Here is an 18,243-nt window from a genome sequence, read left to right on the forward strand (position 1 = left end):
CTTAAACTTTTTCAGCTAATGGCATTATAAAAATTTGGTACTGACTCACTTTAATTCATCTTAAAATGGGCATTAGCAGGATGAAGGGGATATTAGACTGTAAATACAGAATGACTATCAAAGTTTCATTTACATGTTCTAAGGTCTGTTATATTAAAAACAGTTTGGATCTTTACAAAGTAAACTTTTATTTTTAGTTCATCATATTTTGGGTACAAATAATATCGGCTATAGTCTCATCCCTTAATTTATTTTTTGTTGTTGATAGAGGGGAATGGGGCAATTTTGTTGAGAGTTTTTCTATTATTAAATTATATTATTTGTAAACCTGTTTCCCGTATTTTATTTTCTTTTATTGCCAAACTCCTGTCAAACTGCCTTAAATAGGAGCTTCCACTGTAAAAATACTTCAGTATTATAAATATTTATTAACTTGAATTGGTTAAATACGCGAAAAGTTAACTTATATACGTACCTTTTTAAAAATTCCCAGGGCATAATTTTTTTTCTATATTCCTGTTTAGGGGAGGGGGCTAACTATAAAGCCTCCATAGGTTTTCTTGCAAATTGAATCATGATATTAGTTGGTTTATCTGGCAAAAGAAGTTTTTTTGAGTGTTTCTTAACTAAAACTGCAATAAATGATCAGTTTTCACCACCTACACACTTCTACCCATTACTATGAGACTACTTAAAAAAAACAACGTTAATTTCCGCGCTTTTAATAAATTTTTTTCCTCCAGTGTATGTTATGTTGTCCATGTAATGTATTATTCTCAAAACAAGGATGACAACATCCATAAATGCGAAGCTCTGAAACGGAAGGACAAACGAACATTAACACTTGTAGAGTGTCAGAACTGAATAATCAAAATATAAATGTATAAAAGTCAAACGAAACAAAATTGTAAGTAAATCTGTTGAAAAACTGCTAAGATACAGGATATTATTTAGGGACATGCTTACATTTTTATGACTTGATTATAGAGATGCTTCGCTTATACAATGTACTTTGTTGTCCTAGGAATCAGTATTCCAAAAATGAGACCAATCAGATAATTTTATCACATAAAAATTTGTTGTCAAAAAAGTTAATAAGCAACAAGATTAAATTGAACATACGGACTTTGTGGTAACAATTAAAGAGATGCTTTCTAACTCGTATCTAACTCATATAGAAATCATTATGCAAAGTTTAAAAACGATAGGACAATTCTAACATGTCCAAATTAACGAAAATATCTACCTGTTATGGACGTACGTACGGACCGACCCTTATTATAGAAAAGCTTCGCTTTTAAAAATTGTTCTGGAGACCAATTTATTGGTAATTTATGATTCAACAAATTTTCAGGATTGGAAACATTTCTCTACATTTCTTTATATTTTCATTTACCTTTTATAATGGATATAGGATATGCGTGGATATATTGACAGGGGAAAATTTGTCGTAAATTTAGCTTGCTAATATGGACCTAATATTTTGGTCAAAGCATTCATCCAGTAGGAGAAGAAGGGATTGGGTAAAAGGGGTGGAATCTTTATTTTAGCCAGCTGCGAGTATTATTTATCAGAGTATATGAAAATCTGCTGCATTATCCAAGTATTGATATATCAATTCCTTTTGGATTGTTAAGAAAGCGTTGCTTTTAGAAAACTATAGTTCTTTTTTGTTCTTCTAGTTTATTAATGGGGGTCATAATGATAATTTCTTAGTCAAATCAGCTTTATAAAACTTGTCCCAACATAACCTAAACTTCTTAACCTAAGTAAAACCAAAGTATTTTTGTTTATTATTAAACAATCCTTATAATAAAGTAACAGGATGTTTGTCTGTTTGTACCAAAGGATCTCGCTAAGCGCTGAACATATATGTCTATCCTTTACAGGGTAGCTTCTAATAGGTCCTGAGAAGGTTTCTAACTATTTTGGGGGAGGTTACCATCACCCTCCTAGGAAAAATCGCCCTAGAAAAATTACCCCCCCACAAATAAATTATTTCAATAAACTAAAATTGAAATTAGGTCATCGAATTCAACTCCCCCCCTTCTCAAGTGCCCCTAGAGGCCTCTAGGGTGCGTAGCCGCTATTCTATAATACAAAGTAGAACGATGTAGTCTGTTTGTTTGTGTGTTTATGTGTTTGTTTGTAGCGAAGGATCTCGCTAACCGCTGAACCGATTGGGTTCTCCTTTTTAGGGTAGCTTCTCATAGGTCCTGGGAAGGTCTATAACCCCCCAAAATTTTTTTTTATCTTTTTTATTTTAAATTTAAAATACGAAAAATTTGTTTGATCAAACCTCTTGGGGTAAAGCCCCCAGAGGCTAGGGGCGAAGCCGTTAGTATAAACATAATGTAAAAAGATGATATAATATTTTCCTATTATATAAAATTTTACGTAGCAAAAAATAAATTGATATTTTTTTATAGGTATAAATATAAACAAAGACAAGCCTTTGTATTTTATTCTCTAGCGTATGTATTTTGTTCTACCTATTAAAGATAGATTGCTAATTTTATTATGTAGATTTCGTTTTTCTGTTGCTATAATACCAAACTTTCACGTCCTTTGCAAATGTTCACCTTTTTTTAACCTTTAAAAAAAGTTTTATTTTGTCTGAAGCTTAAGATCTCAATAATTTCTGAACCGATAAGGTTCTCTATTTCAGGTAAGCTTCACATATGTCCTGTGATGGTTTTGGCTATTTTATTTTAAGTCGTGGGATTGTTTAAAGCTATTTTTCTCCTCCCTTGATTATAGGAGCAACTAGATTCTAGGGGCGTAGCTGCTATTAAGTTTTAAAGTAATGATTTGTCTTTTTATAAACAAATTGAAAGACTTTCCTTATCCATAGAGGAGCTTTGCTTTACAATATAATACAATTACCAGAATAAAGGAGAGTAAAGTGTATAATTTTCTTTGTTAAGCACGCCTTGACCAACAACTTAGAATGGATAAAATACATAGTTGATAAAAACATTGCTCAAATCAACACAGCAAAAAGTGGATTAAGCTTCATTTTCTCCCTTTCATTTCCCTCTTTTTTTTCTCTCTCTCTCTATTCTTTGATTGTCTCCTTTCTCTCAGGATCTAAAAAGAGATAAGACAATGGCCGATAAATTGATGTATATCCCTAATGATGATACACAAAATTACCCCTTCTCTAGATTACAGTCAATTAGTGGTTACAGTTTAGACACTCAACTTAATGAACTAACCATTCAAAATCTATTGAAAGTCCTAATAGCCACCGAATAAAAAAAGTTCTCATAAAAGTTTGATGACTATTGTAATAAACATCCCAATGTCCCCCCCCCCCCTCCCTGCATTGATTCTCTTTCTGTAGTTTATTCTTTGTGTCCACATCCCGTCTTTTCCCCTTCGTCTATTTAAATGTTCCTTAATATCGAAAAGGTTCAATTGCTATAAAAATAAATAATTTTTTAAAAATTTGACACAACTGTTGAAATTTAAAAATAAAATGATAAGTTGTATTATTAATTTTGTTAAAGATGTTGTTAAAAAAGGATTATTGTAATTTTGATCGTATTATTATCTTATCATATTCTTACATGAAAAAACATAACATTGATCCTTTTATGATATTTAATTTAACTACAAATCTTTGTTTTATAATAATACAAGTCTAACAATTTTAGGGACTTTTTAAAAATTTGATTGGTTGATTCATTAAGTTGACTAACCAAAAGTTTTAATCTCTAATTGTAATATACAGAATGGATACATTTTTCTATCATCATTAGGGATTTACATCAATTTATCGGTCATAGTCCTATCACTGTAGACAATGAAGAAAATATGAAGAAACTTATTTATGTCGATACCATTTATCACAATTTCATCCTACTTTACACACAAAGACATAGTAAGAGAAAGAGGGAGAGAGAGAGAGAAGTGAAACAAAGAGAGAGAGAGAGAGAGAGAGAGAGAGAGAAAGAGAGAGAGATAAAAATAAAAAAGGACTTCTCGTAAGCAAACAGAAACAAAGAAAACCTATTTATATTACTTCTTTAATATTTCATTGCCTTTGTTTCTTTCTTTCTTGTTGCCTACTGCTGATTAATTACTGAAAGTATGACTTATATCCAAATTATTATCAACCAACCATGCTAATGGCTTTGCCCCAAGAGGTGGTGGGAAATAACTCCTACTTTCCTTCTTTAAGCTCAAGCCAAATTGATATTAAATATAAAAAGAACTAATAGCAACAAATTGATGTACAATTTTGTTCAGACTTAAAATTAATGTTCTACCTATTAGGTTAAGGCCTGATTTTAGAGCTTTGTTTTTATGGTAGAGGTCATCTTTGTTTAGATATTTTTGTATCTCCATCTAATCAGAAAACAAAGTGCAGCCATTCTCCCATTTTTTTCCCAAAGTTCAATTTTTCAACTCTGCGAGGAAACTTTGTAATTTCAGGTGAAAGTTCTAAAATGAAAATAGATTGGTTTTACACAATATTCTACTTTCAATTCTTTATACCAGACAAAGAAAAAAAGTATCTTTTTTTACTTTATCTTAAGCAAAGCTTCTTCACGTTAAGACCCGGTCCGTCTATACATAAGTCATGGAACATACTGAATGTTTATTTAGGCACATTATGATAGTTCATTTTAGTTATTTTTTTATAACTGTTAGGTACAATTAAGGCATTATTCACCCATAATTTTTATAATCAAGCAAAATATTTTTTCTTCATTTCATTAGTTCAAAGTTTTTACAAATTAGTTTGTTACATTAAAAAATGGTAATTGTTAATCAGCGGCTGAATGCGGATTCAGCTGAAGAACCCTGTCCAAAGATGCAATCATTTAATGTAAAAATACAAAATAAATCTTTAAACTTTTACTGCACTAATATGCCTAATTCCATAAAAATCCAATTTTCTTTTAAACATATTACCCATAAATTATTGTAATATTATCATTACCAAAGTTTAACCTGAATTTCCAGAACGGTTCTCTGGCAATAAATTTAAAAGAAAAAAACTATTTTACTTAAAGTAATTCTAACTTTGGAAATTACTGTAGAAATTTCAACTTGTGTTAAGTTCACTTGGAATAAAAATGGATTATGCATTTAGGGAAAAACAGGGATGATTTTGTCTTAGAAAGGAGAATGTTTAAAGAAAATATCTAACTGAAGGTAAAATTATTTATACTGTTAGTTTATCAAATCTTTGACTTAATGAACCTTGTTCTATATTTAAAGGTTTTTCTTTTCTTCTCGAAATTTAATTATATTAAGGTATTATATACGCGTTACGCTTTGTTGATGTAGTGCACAGTTTTTTCATCAAACACTTTGATAAAGTCGAACATACATAATCAATTTAAAAATAAAAATGTTTTATTGAGAAAACCGTTTTGTTGTTATTGAATATAACCTATTATTTCGAGAATTACTTATTGTAAAATTAATCTGAAAACCAAAATGTGAAATTTCTACTATTCTACGCTTATTTTTGGTAATATTACGAAATCATAATATTTTTTTATTAATTTCTTTACTACCTTAGTTTCCAATCGTCAAATATCGGCTCAACAACGCGACATAAATAAAGACGTAAATACTACTGATATGTCAGATGCGCGACCTAAGTAGTTAAAGTAGGGTGAATTCATTGGACCAAAACGACCAAAACTAATTAACATGCACAGTTAGGACTTCCAGGTAAGGATCGTGGAATCAAAGAGTTGGTTGTCTGTTACATCACCCATTACCCCCGGGGGCTTGGGCCGAAAAGGAGATACTGACAAGAAGTGTTTTGTGGAAAGAAAACAATTCTTTTTTTTTTTGGGGGGGGGGGGCATTTTAAAATATTGGAATTTTTAAGAATATGAATTAATAAAAACAAAAAATACTTTTAATCTTTTATTTAATCTTATCAATAATAATAATTTCATTATTTTGTTGTGTCATATCAATAATATTCAATCACAAGTAAACTTTTTAATGTGTCACAATTCACAGATTCACTAGATTTTTTTCAATTTTTGTCCCACTAGATATAAAACTCGATGGAATATACCTTTTTTTATTTTTTCTTTTGGCATGAAAACATTTTTCGGAAATTGATAATTTTTATTTTAAGTTACTTATCAAATTAGTTTGTGCTTTTTGAAATATTTTTGGTTGGTAAATTTATGCTTTTGGCCTGAACACAACCAACTGCTTAACTATCAAATTCTCTAATAGGAATCTTGCCGAGAATTAAAGGTATTTTAATGAGTTTATATCTAGCACTGGTTTACATATAAATTTTTTAGATAATATATCAGACAAAACTGCTGATTATTTAATTTAATAATTGGCATGTAGTTTTATAGCAATAGAACAGCAGATATCATAGTGTAATCATATTATTAAGTTAAATTACAAAAAGATTTTGTTTGGTTTGAAACCATGGAATGATTTAATGTCATGATAGTTCAGAAGTAAAAAATGCCAAATTTGAAATTGCTTTGAGCTATCTGTAATTATTAATAATGTTACTATTATGTTAAACGCTTTCCAGTGCCTTTTCTACACACAAATATATACACACAAATATAATAGATTACATTTCTTAACTTAATATAGAAATAAATTTTTCATGTCAACTTCTTTAAAAATAAAATAGATTAAAAATACTTTTTTTCCTATTGAAAATTATTAAGTTTTAATATTATTTGAGATTTGAGATAGGAAGAGAGAATATCTAATAATAATTATACTAAATAATAATAATACAAAATTAAATAATTACTGGCTTTACAAGTTTATGTTTTCAGAAATGTAATAAAAATCTGATGTTTCCTGGTTATAGATATTGTTGAATTTACAAACATATGAAGTAAAATATGTTTATGTGTAAGTGTAATCCAGGGCTCGACAGCCGCCAGTAAACCTCAAGGAAAATTAAACCTTTTAAAATTTTAAAAATTAGATGGTAGTCCTGATCCAAATATGGCAATCCCTCTTTTCTAATTTTTAAAAACGGGTCTAGATTTGAGGCATAGTCGTCGAGCCCCGGTTTAAACATTTAACAATATTTGAAATGCTCAGCAATTTATTTTGATACATCTCACCTTGTTTTTTCTCACAAGAAAATTATGACTAAAATTTTATATCTCTTTAAAAAAAACAATAAAAGAAAATAAGTTTTATAAACAAGAATTGACAAGATATAAATAATTATGAAGAGTAATAATAAGAGAGGACATTCTACAAATTAACATTATCATCACAAGAACTTTAATTTAATATATATCACTTTAATTAAACCATGTCTTAAACCCAGAAATTCTAAGGACCATCGCAGAATCTGAATTTTTTTAATAGATTTTTTCTTGTATGAAATTGTACTGAATGGTCCTTGTTTGTAAACTGGTTTAAATAATTCTCTAAGTAGTAGTAATGGCATATGGCACCAACTTCAAAGCTTTCCATTTGATAACCATTCCTTTAAAGCTCTTATTATTTTAAAACCATTAAAATCCCCCCCCCTAAAAAAAAAAAAATTAATTTACAAATATTGCATTCATAATCTTAATAAAAGTCTATAAATGCAATTTAATTGTATCAATTTTACTAGTTTTTTTTTTCTTCTGGATGAAATTTTAGAAATCTTATTCAAAACTTAAAGTATAAATATCTGAAAATTTTAAATATATCATGAACTACAAATGTAGTTTTAAAAGTTTTCAACAGAGCCCTATAACAATGTAATACAATATAATAATTTCAAGTATAAATATTTTACAAGTTTAGGAACTTGTAAATAATCATCACAAATTTTATACAAATCTGATTTTAAAAAGTTTTAAAGATGGCAAATAAGTTTTTAAGTTTGTTACAAAAATTTTACTACTTTTGAAAGTAGATGACTATATATTATATATATATATATATGAACTACTAGTATTAATATCCAAATAAATATAAACAAGTTTTAAACGTGTGCTTTAAAAAGATACGAATTTCTGAACTAACTATTATTTACCCTATGAGTATTGAGTAACCGTGAAAATTACAAGCCGATTGATTCAACAATTTCGTTTTGAGGTAATTTGTTTTTTTAAAGACCACTTGTCAAAAACAAATAATATTTCATAACGATACAAATTAATATACAAAAAAAAAGAATTTATCTCTTGATCAAATATAAAGTTTTACTTGTGATATATTCCAATGGCTTTTTTAATGATAAATTTAATGTCTAAATGCCCGTAATGATCAACGCCCCAAAGCTGAAAAACTTTTGAAATTGATTTATTAAATTTTTATAGCCAAAAAATTTCCTTTTATACTATTTTAGTAATAAACATTAAAATTTTGTATTCTAAGTTTCAAATCAAAAGTTATTCAGCCTTTTTTAAATAAAATTTTCACCACAAAATGGTAATTGTTAATGTGTAACATATAAAAAATTTATTTTGACATACATATATAAACTTGACAACGTTATATGATAATAATAATAATGATAACTATGTTCTATATAACTATGATCCAAGATTCATATTTCAATACTGGATGGAAAGAGTAAATATTATGGATAATCTTTCTTTACCAGTGTGTTACAATTTGGAATATATAGAAGTAACCACATTCAATTTTATAATTGGAAATATACAAGAACTATTATAGTATTATATTATATTAATAAAAAGTGGCTCCCAAGTATAAATTTACAGTACATAATAAGTTAAGATATAACAAGAAAGATATTCTAAAAATGTATGCATTTTTTTATTTTTAAAAACTATTACATTTATCAAATCATTGTCTGTTTTCAGGTTCAAATATAGTTTCATAACCTTAATATTATTTTTAAAGCACTTTAAAACTATTATTAGAATATCTTTTAATTATATCATATGAGTAAAAGAAAAGAAAGTGCAATTTAAGAAGATTTTATCTTCAATAGTAACAATACTCAAATGACTTTACAGAAAACTTTTTTTTTGGAAATGGATATTTGTTATTAGTCAATGTTTTGATGGACTCAAATTTAAGGACTGGTTTTTTTCTTCTTAAGGACCAGGGTTTAGCATCACAAAAGTATTTTTTTGGCTTTGAATCAATATTTTAACCGGTTTAATTTAGCATCTTAGTAAACTTAAATCATTTCACCTTTTGTAGAGTAATTCAAACTTTTTACCACAGTTACAGTTAGACACTTTTTTTTGAATATTTTTAATTTAAAAAAACCATTAAAAATAATTGCATAATAAGTTTCTATTGATGAACTTAACTGTATTATAAAAGTATTATTTTTTTAGTATGAAACTTCAAATATTATAACAAGTTATTTTAATATTTATTTTGCTTTATTGTCTAGCTAAACTATTTACACAATTCCATTCTAGCTTAATATTATTTTAGTTTATGAGTTTTTAATATTTTAAAACATTCAGTTTTATTTTATCCATGTAAATTGGACGCATTCTTTCGTTGTTGATTTTTCAAAATAAAATATTAACTTGAAAAAATATGATGATTAAAATTGAAAAAAAAATAAGGGAAAAAGGTTGAATATGAAATATCAACAACATGAAAAAAGTATAACAATGAGATTTTTAGGTAAATATTGTAATTTATTGAAATTACAAGAATAGAAAAATTTATCTATTGAATTGAGTTATTATAAAAATGTTGTAATAATGTTAAAATAAGGCAGGTCTAAGGTAAGGATTCCTTTTAATGAAAAATCATTGGCAATACTAAAAATGTCTTACAAGTTTACAATATTATATTCTTTTGGTCTAGAACAATGTTTGAGATTGACAGAAGAAAATATGGACACTTAAATTTTAAAGAAGATCATTAGTTTTGATAGTTAGGTTCAATTTGATTACAAAGAAATCTAATTTATAAGAAGACAAATTAATTAAGAGATAATATATTTAGGTTTCAAATTGGAACTGTATGTAATTAATGCTTATGCGTATAAAATCTGCCATGTATTTCCGCTGGTTAACCAACCTTAGGAACAAATTTTTGGACAATCCAAGCACACTGTGAATTAAATCCTCAACTAGAGCCACATTATGGTTAATCATCTGAATGTGTTTAGGAGATTTTTCTTACAGCAGCTGTTAGAATAGAGTATAATCTTCTTACAGAGAAGGAATATACCTAGTAGCTTTATGTTCTGTTTTAAGATATTTTTGCTGTGGGCTCCTATTCTTGAGAAGGGCAGATTTGGGGCAAATTTTTCTCTGAGTGGGACCTACGGGGGGCATCCTTGCTCTGAAAGTGGTAGACTGGGAGCACACTGTGCTCTGAGAGGGGCATACTTTGCTCTGAGAGGGGCAGACTGGGGGCACACTGTGCTCGCCTGGGACGAAATCCACAGTAGGCCAATTTGTATCACCTGAAAAAATTAATCATCAAAGAAAATCCTCAATAAAATTGTTTGGAGATAAAACTTTCAGGTACATTTTGAAAATATTATTTGGATTTTACATCGTTACATTGTTTTAATTTAATTTGAAGAAATAAATATTTTATAAATGATAAAAAAAATTTATCTGCTAAATCGCGTAATGAAGCACGGAATTTGTTAAAATGTAACCAGTCATTCATCTCAAATATTTCATGTTGTGTAGGAAACATTCATTATTTTGCACTAAATGTCAAAAATTGTAAAATTCTGTCTGTGAGTATGACCCGCCCATCTCCTCCTCTCACACTTCCCCGCCCTGGGCTTTTCCCCTCTTTTTTTCTTCACCGCCTTTTTTCCCCTTTATGAATGCCACCCATGAAAGTAATCATGCAAAAATGATTCAAATATTAATAATCAAGTCAACATTTTCCCTCAAAAACTTGACGTTTTAATTGCTCTTAACTTGGTTTTTTAATTAATTTTATGAAAATATTGATTTTTTTTATGAGGAAAAATTAAATTAATAGGAATCTTTTGGGGTTAGTTTTAGGTTAAAATTGCATCTTATTCATTATGGACAATTTTAGATGTACAGCAAACAACAAAAGAGATGAGGTCTACATGGTTTTGTATCAGTTCTATGGCTTATTTTTAAAAACCGTTTTCCTTTATGTTTTACTTTAAGGAACAGTTAGAACACTTATAAATAAAAGTTATCAATTATTCCTATTGCATAGGAAGAACGAAAACCTATTTACCTTTATTAATGTACTTAATGTTGAAATCTTGGGACAGCCAGACTCTGATGTCCTCCTCCATCTAAACATAAAAGACGGTCAGTGGTGTTCATACTTTTTAGTCATGTGTATAGAGTAGATGTAAAAAAATATTAGCATTAATCTATAATATAAAGTAGAATGATGTCTGTCCGTCCGTCCATCTGAAGCAGGAGATTTTCTTGGTCCTTTTACGAATTTCACCTTAATTTTTGATCACCTCTTGGGGCAACGGCCACTCTACATACAGTTGGTGGTGTTTTTTTTGTATTAACTTGTTAAGCTTTTCTTTCTTTATCTTACAAATGATTCCGCAGAATAGAAAGTTTTGACGATTCCTGTGAAGATTTGGTTATCAATGTTTTTTTAATGTCTCTCAATAACTTTAAAAAAATCAATTTTTAAAAATGTTAATGATAATTTTATAGTTTTCCGTGTAAAAATGTTTTGACGTATTTTTTTGTCATAAACAATAAATTTACTTTGTGTTTCTTTAAAAACCTTTTTAGCAGTTATTCTTTTACTTTTCCCCTCTTATTTTTGTGCTACTTATTAATGTTTCCAAAAATATAACTATAAAAACTATTAAGTAAAGATGTATCTGGTTACACGCTGTATACAAAATGAAAGTTTTTAACTTGCACATAAAAAAATGCAAATTCCAACCAGAAATGTAGAAAAGCACATAATTAATTTTTGTTATATGTATAAGAGAGAAGTTAGGATAGCATATTGCAAATTATCGCAGGGTATTTGTGTATATTTATTTGTGCATTTTAAATTTTTTGACAAAAGAAAGTTTTTTTTGTACGATTTGTATCTTAAGATCAAAATAAATTTGTGATTGGTCATATTGGATAATAGTGATATCTCGCATAGTATTATAAACAGTTTTCCGCGGAAATAAAATGTACTATTATAAGATTAAAACCCTTTATTGGTCTTAATTGGTCTTATTCTATATTGTTCTGAGCTGGATCTTTAAATCCTTTAGTGGTGCGCTAAATCGGGGCGATCCAGTTCGGCGCACCTAGATATTATTAGATTTCAATCTTTAAATCAAAATGGAATGGGCGAATCAGCGCGCCCAGTGGCGCGGTACTGGTGCGGTGAACTGGATCGCCCCGATTTAGCGCACCACTAAATGATTTAAAGACCCAGCTCTGATCTGATCAAAGAGCACTGTGTAAAAATAACCATCACTGCAGGTCTACGGCTTCAGGACATTGGAAAATAAAATAGTTAATACCTCAATTAAAATTATTAAATAAATTATTTTACTAGTGATCGTGAACTACCTCCCTGGGATTGGTGTGATGATATTAATCATCATCTACTTGACACCAGGATCCTACCGTCTGTGGCAAAATACCTTCAACACAGTGGAAAATATCCTATCAAAATGGAACTATAAACTTGCCAAGATCGGCGAGATCAAAAAACATAAAAGAAGACTTTTTAAATTCCATTTTGCTTTTAAAACCTTAGTAATAATTATATCGCGATTTTTTGATTGACTTTTTAATCAAGTGAATCTTTGTCGATAAAAGTTCCACTGTGTCCCTTTGCCATCCTAGCCTTCTCTCTCTCTCTCACCACCAACCTATTGTCCCCAAATCATGAATAGGCCTTTCCAAAGTTTTGGCTCAATCCCAAATTAGGCTTGTATATTGGTTTCAAGGGATATACATTAGACCAGTTCATAAATTAAATACGTTTTCTGAGGTTCATGGCTTTCAGAAGACTTTGAAAATTCCCCTTTTTAGTTTTGTATCTTGTCCTGTTCACATGTTTTCAAGTGATTAGATTTGGACAAGGGTGATTCAAAAAAATATATAAATCTCTAACAAATTAAAGTTATAGCTGTATAATGGGACCAAAAAAGATCCCTAACAAACCACCTCAAGTGACTCAAGTAAAATTGGACCCAGTCACTAGTGCATTTTTAAGTGAGTTAAAAGTTGATGTAAATAAATTGACATTAAATGAAAATTCTGTTAAAAGTGTTTTAAACACCCTAATTAAAACTATCGGTCAACTTAAAAATGAAATTACCCAGCTTAAAGAGTCAGGAAGTGAGAGTTCAAGCGACGAGGAAGAGTGGGAAGTAAAGGGTGGAAAGGGGAAGAATGGTACAAACTTGCCCAGAGGAGGGGGAGGAGATAACAACAGATGGAAAGGAAATGTTGTTCCCACCAACATACAGGCACAGGTCAGATATAACAGCGATCACATTGACCAGAACCAACAAAGAGCAATGAAAGGTACTTTATTATTTGCCTCACCAGAAAATGCAGCCAAGAACCTTAAGTCTATTCTAAAAGAGCCAGAAGAAATTGGAGAAGAACTATACACCCAGCAAATATGCGACACTATAGAGAAGTATTATGGTGTTCATATTGACCCAGCTCTGGATATTGAAGCATGCCACCCTACATCCAAAGGTTGTGGTATTATAAGGTTTAATAATCGAAGGATGGGCTCAGCATATGCTAAACTATGTTCGGCGATTTTGAAAGGGCCCAAGCCATCACAGCCCAGGAAAGAGGAGGAGATTGTAAGTCAACCTGGGGCGATGGAGGGGAACGAGATGGAGGGAGGAGCGATGGAGGGGAAGGCATCAGTGCAAGGAGCCCAGAAAGAGGAGGTGAGAAAGGTAAAACGACCTAACTTTTGGTTAACTTTCCAACTCACAAAAAGGCGTTCAGATTTAATCAGAAAACTAAAGGAGCTTAAAAGGGATGGAAAGATAAACCATTTTACTTCTAATGAAAATGGTGTTATCAGTGTCACTTTGAGCAAAGGAGCGGCTCCTAAACGGCTTACTTTGGATTACAAAAATGACAACTCTAAAACTTACTATGTGGGTGAGTTACTCCAACTTGTCTCCTGTAAAATATGATAAACAATCCGAAAGTGAATCAAACTAGAATATAATGGTGTAAAAATGGGATGAATATTTTATTTTTGAAAAACCCGAATTTAAAACTAATCTCTATCTGTTATCACTTAATATTTATTTTACTATGTATATGTTCTGTGTAAATTATCATAGCATTAAAAATGGGTTGTTTAATGCTTTTTTTTCTTTGGTACATTTAAACAAAAATAATATAGGCATTCAAATTAAAAATGGATGATGAGTTAGTTAATAATCTTGGACATAATTCTTTGCAATTAGATTCAAATTTAAATCATTCGTGTTCTTACTTTGAAAACCATGAATTTGTAAACTTCATTGGAAAGAGGGAGGAAAAGTTTTCAGTCTATAGTCAGAATATTAGAAGTATAAATAATAAAATCGACGATATACAAGAATTATTATCGGAGATAGAAACTGAAAAATTTTCTTTTAGTATTCTATTATTTCAAGAAATTTGGGCAGCAAATAACGCACAGACCACTAGATTAGAAAATTATCAAGATATTATCTTACAAACAAGGGAAGGAAAAAGGGGTGGGGGTTTAGGAATATATCTTAAGCAAAACTTAAGTTATGAAATTATTGATGAATTATCATATATTTTAGAGGGCGAATTTGAGACTCAATTCATAAAAGTATTTTTTGGTAAGAACAAATTTAAGATTATAGGCAATATTTACAGAATTCCTGGTGGTAACTTAAATAACTTTATAGAATGGTTTGGAGAAAAATTAACATTTCTTAAAACTGACCCAGTTTTAAAAAAATCTGATGAAATTATATTTGGGGGTGATTTCAATGCAAATTTTCTAAACTTTGATTCCCACAACCAAACAAATGATCTTTTGAACCTATTAATATCCACTTCTTTTCTACCAATGATTACTCTACCTACTAGAATTTGTTAAAATTCAGCAACTCTCATTGATAACATATTTAGCAATAAAAAGCAAGAATTTTATGAAAGCGGCCTAATTATATCTTCTATTTCTGATCATCTCCCAATTTTTTACTTAAATGTAACTTGTGAAAAAAATACTTCAAACCAAAAACAATATTATTATGATATGAGTCCAAATAACATAGAAAACTTTAAAGAGAAACTCTCTTCACAAAATTGGGAAGGTGTTAATAATGATAATATTCCGAAAACTGCCTTTGAAAGTTTTGGTAACATATTAGAAAAGTACTTTAAAGAGAGTTTCCCTTTAAAAGAAAAATGTGTAAACAAAGGAAAAGTTCCTATTAACCCGTGGATGTCACAGGAGTTATTAAAAATCAGAAAAGCCAAAAATAGGGCCTTTAAAAACAAACTTAAACATAGGACTGAATCTGCTGAAAATAAATTTAAATGCCTAAATAATAAATTCAAAAAACTTGCTAGAAAAGAGAAGAAAAAATATTACCATGAAAGATTTGAAGATTGTGTTACTGATATCAGAAAGACTTGGTCGCTAATTAACTTAATAGTCAAGAAAAAAAAGTGTAAAAATGACGTGCCTTGTGTTTTTACAGATGCACAAAAATCCTATAATACTTTCTCTGAGATAGCCAATGGCTTTAATGACTTTTTTGTTGATGTTGGGCCAAGACTTTCTGAATCAATACCTCAATCTTCTAAATCTTTCAGGGATTTCTTGGGGGATCAATATGATGAAGAATTTAACTTTCAGGAAGTAAACTCTTTTATTATCAATATAACTTTGTCCAAATTAAAATCAAAATCAAGTGTAGGTAATGATAATATCTCTATGAAACTTTTAAAAGAAATAATGCCAATAATTGTAAAGCCTATCATTCACCTGTTTAACCTCTCTTTAAACACTGGCTACATTCCTGATAACTATAAATGTGCAAAAATTATACCTATTTACAAAGCTGGTGAAAGAGATAGATTTGACAATTATCGTCCTATTTCCATACTTCCAGCCCTCTCTAAATTACTTGAGAAAATTGTTGCTTTTCAAATGATTAGATATCTTGAGGGAAACAAAATGTTATATCAACATCAATATGGCTTCAGAAGGTCAAGAGACACACAACAACCACTGATACATTTAATCAACAAAGTTTATGACGGACTGAATAAGCCCCAATCAGAATACAGTGCCTGTGTGTTTCTTGACCTTAAAAAGGCATTTGACACGTGTGATATACCAATTTTACTATCCAAACTAAAACACTATGGTTTTAAAGGTGTATCTGCAAAATGGTTTGAAAATTATCTAACTAATAGAAAACAGTATGTTGAAATAAATGGTGTAAAGTCCAAAGAAAAAGTATTAACCCATGGAGTACCACAGGGCTCTGTCATTGGACCAATTTTGTTCTTGTTGTATATAAACGACCTTCCAAATTCAACAACCTTATTTTGTAGCCTTTTTGCAGATGACACAATATTTTGTAAAACCTCAAGTAATTTAGAAACCATAAAAACATCATTAAATGAAGAATTAGATAAGGCATCAGTATGGTTTAGGGCAAATAAACTTTCTTTAAATGTATCTAAAACAAAATACATGGTCTTCAGACTTAGCAGTATGCAACCTGTCAATAATAACTTTAGAATCTTCATTAATGGGGAGGAAGTTGAGAGAATCAGCAATGAAAATGAAACAAAGTCTTTTAAATTTGTTGGGGTACATCTTGATGAATTTCTCAATTGGAATGAGCATACAAAAATGGTAAAAAACAAAGTTTCTAGTTCTCTATATGCATTAAATCAAATAAAAAATGTTCTCCCATCAAAAACTTTGAAAACGATTTATTCCTCAATGATTTTGCCTCACTTAAATTATTCTAATATCACATGGGGTCTCTCTAAAAGTAAAGATATTGATCAAATAAGAAAACACCAAAAAAGGGCAATAAGGATTATTGTAGGTGCTAATTATAATGCACACACTGAAATTTTGTTTGGACAATCTAAAATCTTAAAATTTGATGATTTGGTAAATTTAAACATTTTAAATTTTATAAGTAAATTTTTTCATAAGAAACTCCCAGAAAGCTTTGATAACATGTTTAAAGTTCTTTCTTCTCAGAGATCAAAAATGTTACTGATAAGTATACCTAAAACAAAACATCTTGAATATTTTCCAGCAGTGTCATTTCCAAAACTTTGGAATAACTTGAGAAATGAAATAAGGCTTTCAGACTCTGTAAAGAAATCATTGTCCATGATTAAAAAAGATTATCTTTTAAATTATAAATCATTTCATTGCAACAAAAGAAAATGCTTTTCCTGTAAGAAATAAAATCTGTACCAACTTCTGTAACTGTAAATAGTTATTTAGTCAACCCACTTAATTATTGATCTATTAAATTCGTGTAAATATCTTTATATAATAAATAATTTTTGTAATTTCTGGCTATAAATAAAATGATAAATGAAATCAATTAAAGGGGTAAATTTACGGCCTACTCCAAGGCTTAATTACTCCTTGCTATGCAATTTTTAAAATATGATTTTATATGTATATTTAATAATTTAAATGTATTGCATTAGTTAATAAATTCTATTCTATTTTTATTAAATTGAAAATCAGCCAAAAAAATTGGACTTATCTCTGTAATTAAGATGATGTGTTTATAATAAGGCTTAAAAATAGTAGTAGAACAATAATATTCACTAAACATGTGTATTTTTAATTGAAAAGAACTATAGACAACAAATTACAAAAAAAAGTTAACATAAATTTTTATCGTTCTACTACTGTTTTTAATCTAAAACACATAACCTTTACGGATTTTACCCGCAACCTACTTTTCCCTTTATACAACAGCAACTCTATAACTAACACCCTTGGCTCTTCCTCGAAGCAGCGCATTTTATCGCGGCTTAGGCTAAATTTCGTTAAAGCTAAGGCTAATTAGGATGGCTTAATATTAGTGAGGCCTACATATTGATTTCATAAAGAATATATTTGTTGAACATAATTTAATGGTACAATGATTAATTAATTTGATATAATATTTAAAGTAAAATTGCAATGCTATCTTATTACTTAGAATGTAATATTGTATTATATTGTATGTTTGTAATATTGTATTGTATGAAAAGATCAATTCTTTTAAAATTCCTAAGGCGCACTGTCATATAAACAAGATCTGTGTTTATATAAAACAGTCATATTACTTTCAAACTTTGC

At 29.3% G+C, this 18,243-nt stretch overlaps 1 protein-coding gene across 4 annotated transcripts in view; it reads right to left on the reverse strand.

Moving 5' to 3' along the window:
- Positions 1 to 5,882: 5,882 nt before the first annotated feature.
- The window catches only part of mbl (splicing regulator muscleblind), a 166,017-nt gene continuing 153,656 nt past the window's right edge, over positions 5,883 to 18,243 (reverse strand). For all 4 annotated transcript variants that reach the window (XM_080150356.1, XM_080150358.1, XM_080150355.1 and 1 more), the window contains 2 exons: positions 11,152 to 11,212; positions 5,883 to 10,381 (listed from right to left, as the gene is read on the reverse strand). In XM_080150356.1, the coding sequence (XP_080006482.1) occupies positions 11,166 to 11,212 (47 nt within the window). In that variant the 3' untranslated portion in view covers positions 5,883 to 10,381; positions 11,152 to 11,165. The remainder of the gene's footprint in view (positions 10,382 to 11,151; positions 11,213 to 18,243) is intronic.

The sequence above is a fragment of the Acartia tonsa genome, chromosome 2, assembly GCF_053477335.1.
Source record: "Acartia tonsa isolate MP-2025a chromosome 2, ASM5347733v1, whole genome shotgun sequence".
Lineage (NCBI taxonomy): Eukaryota > Metazoa > Arthropoda > Copepoda > Calanoida > Acartiidae > Acartia > Acartia tonsa.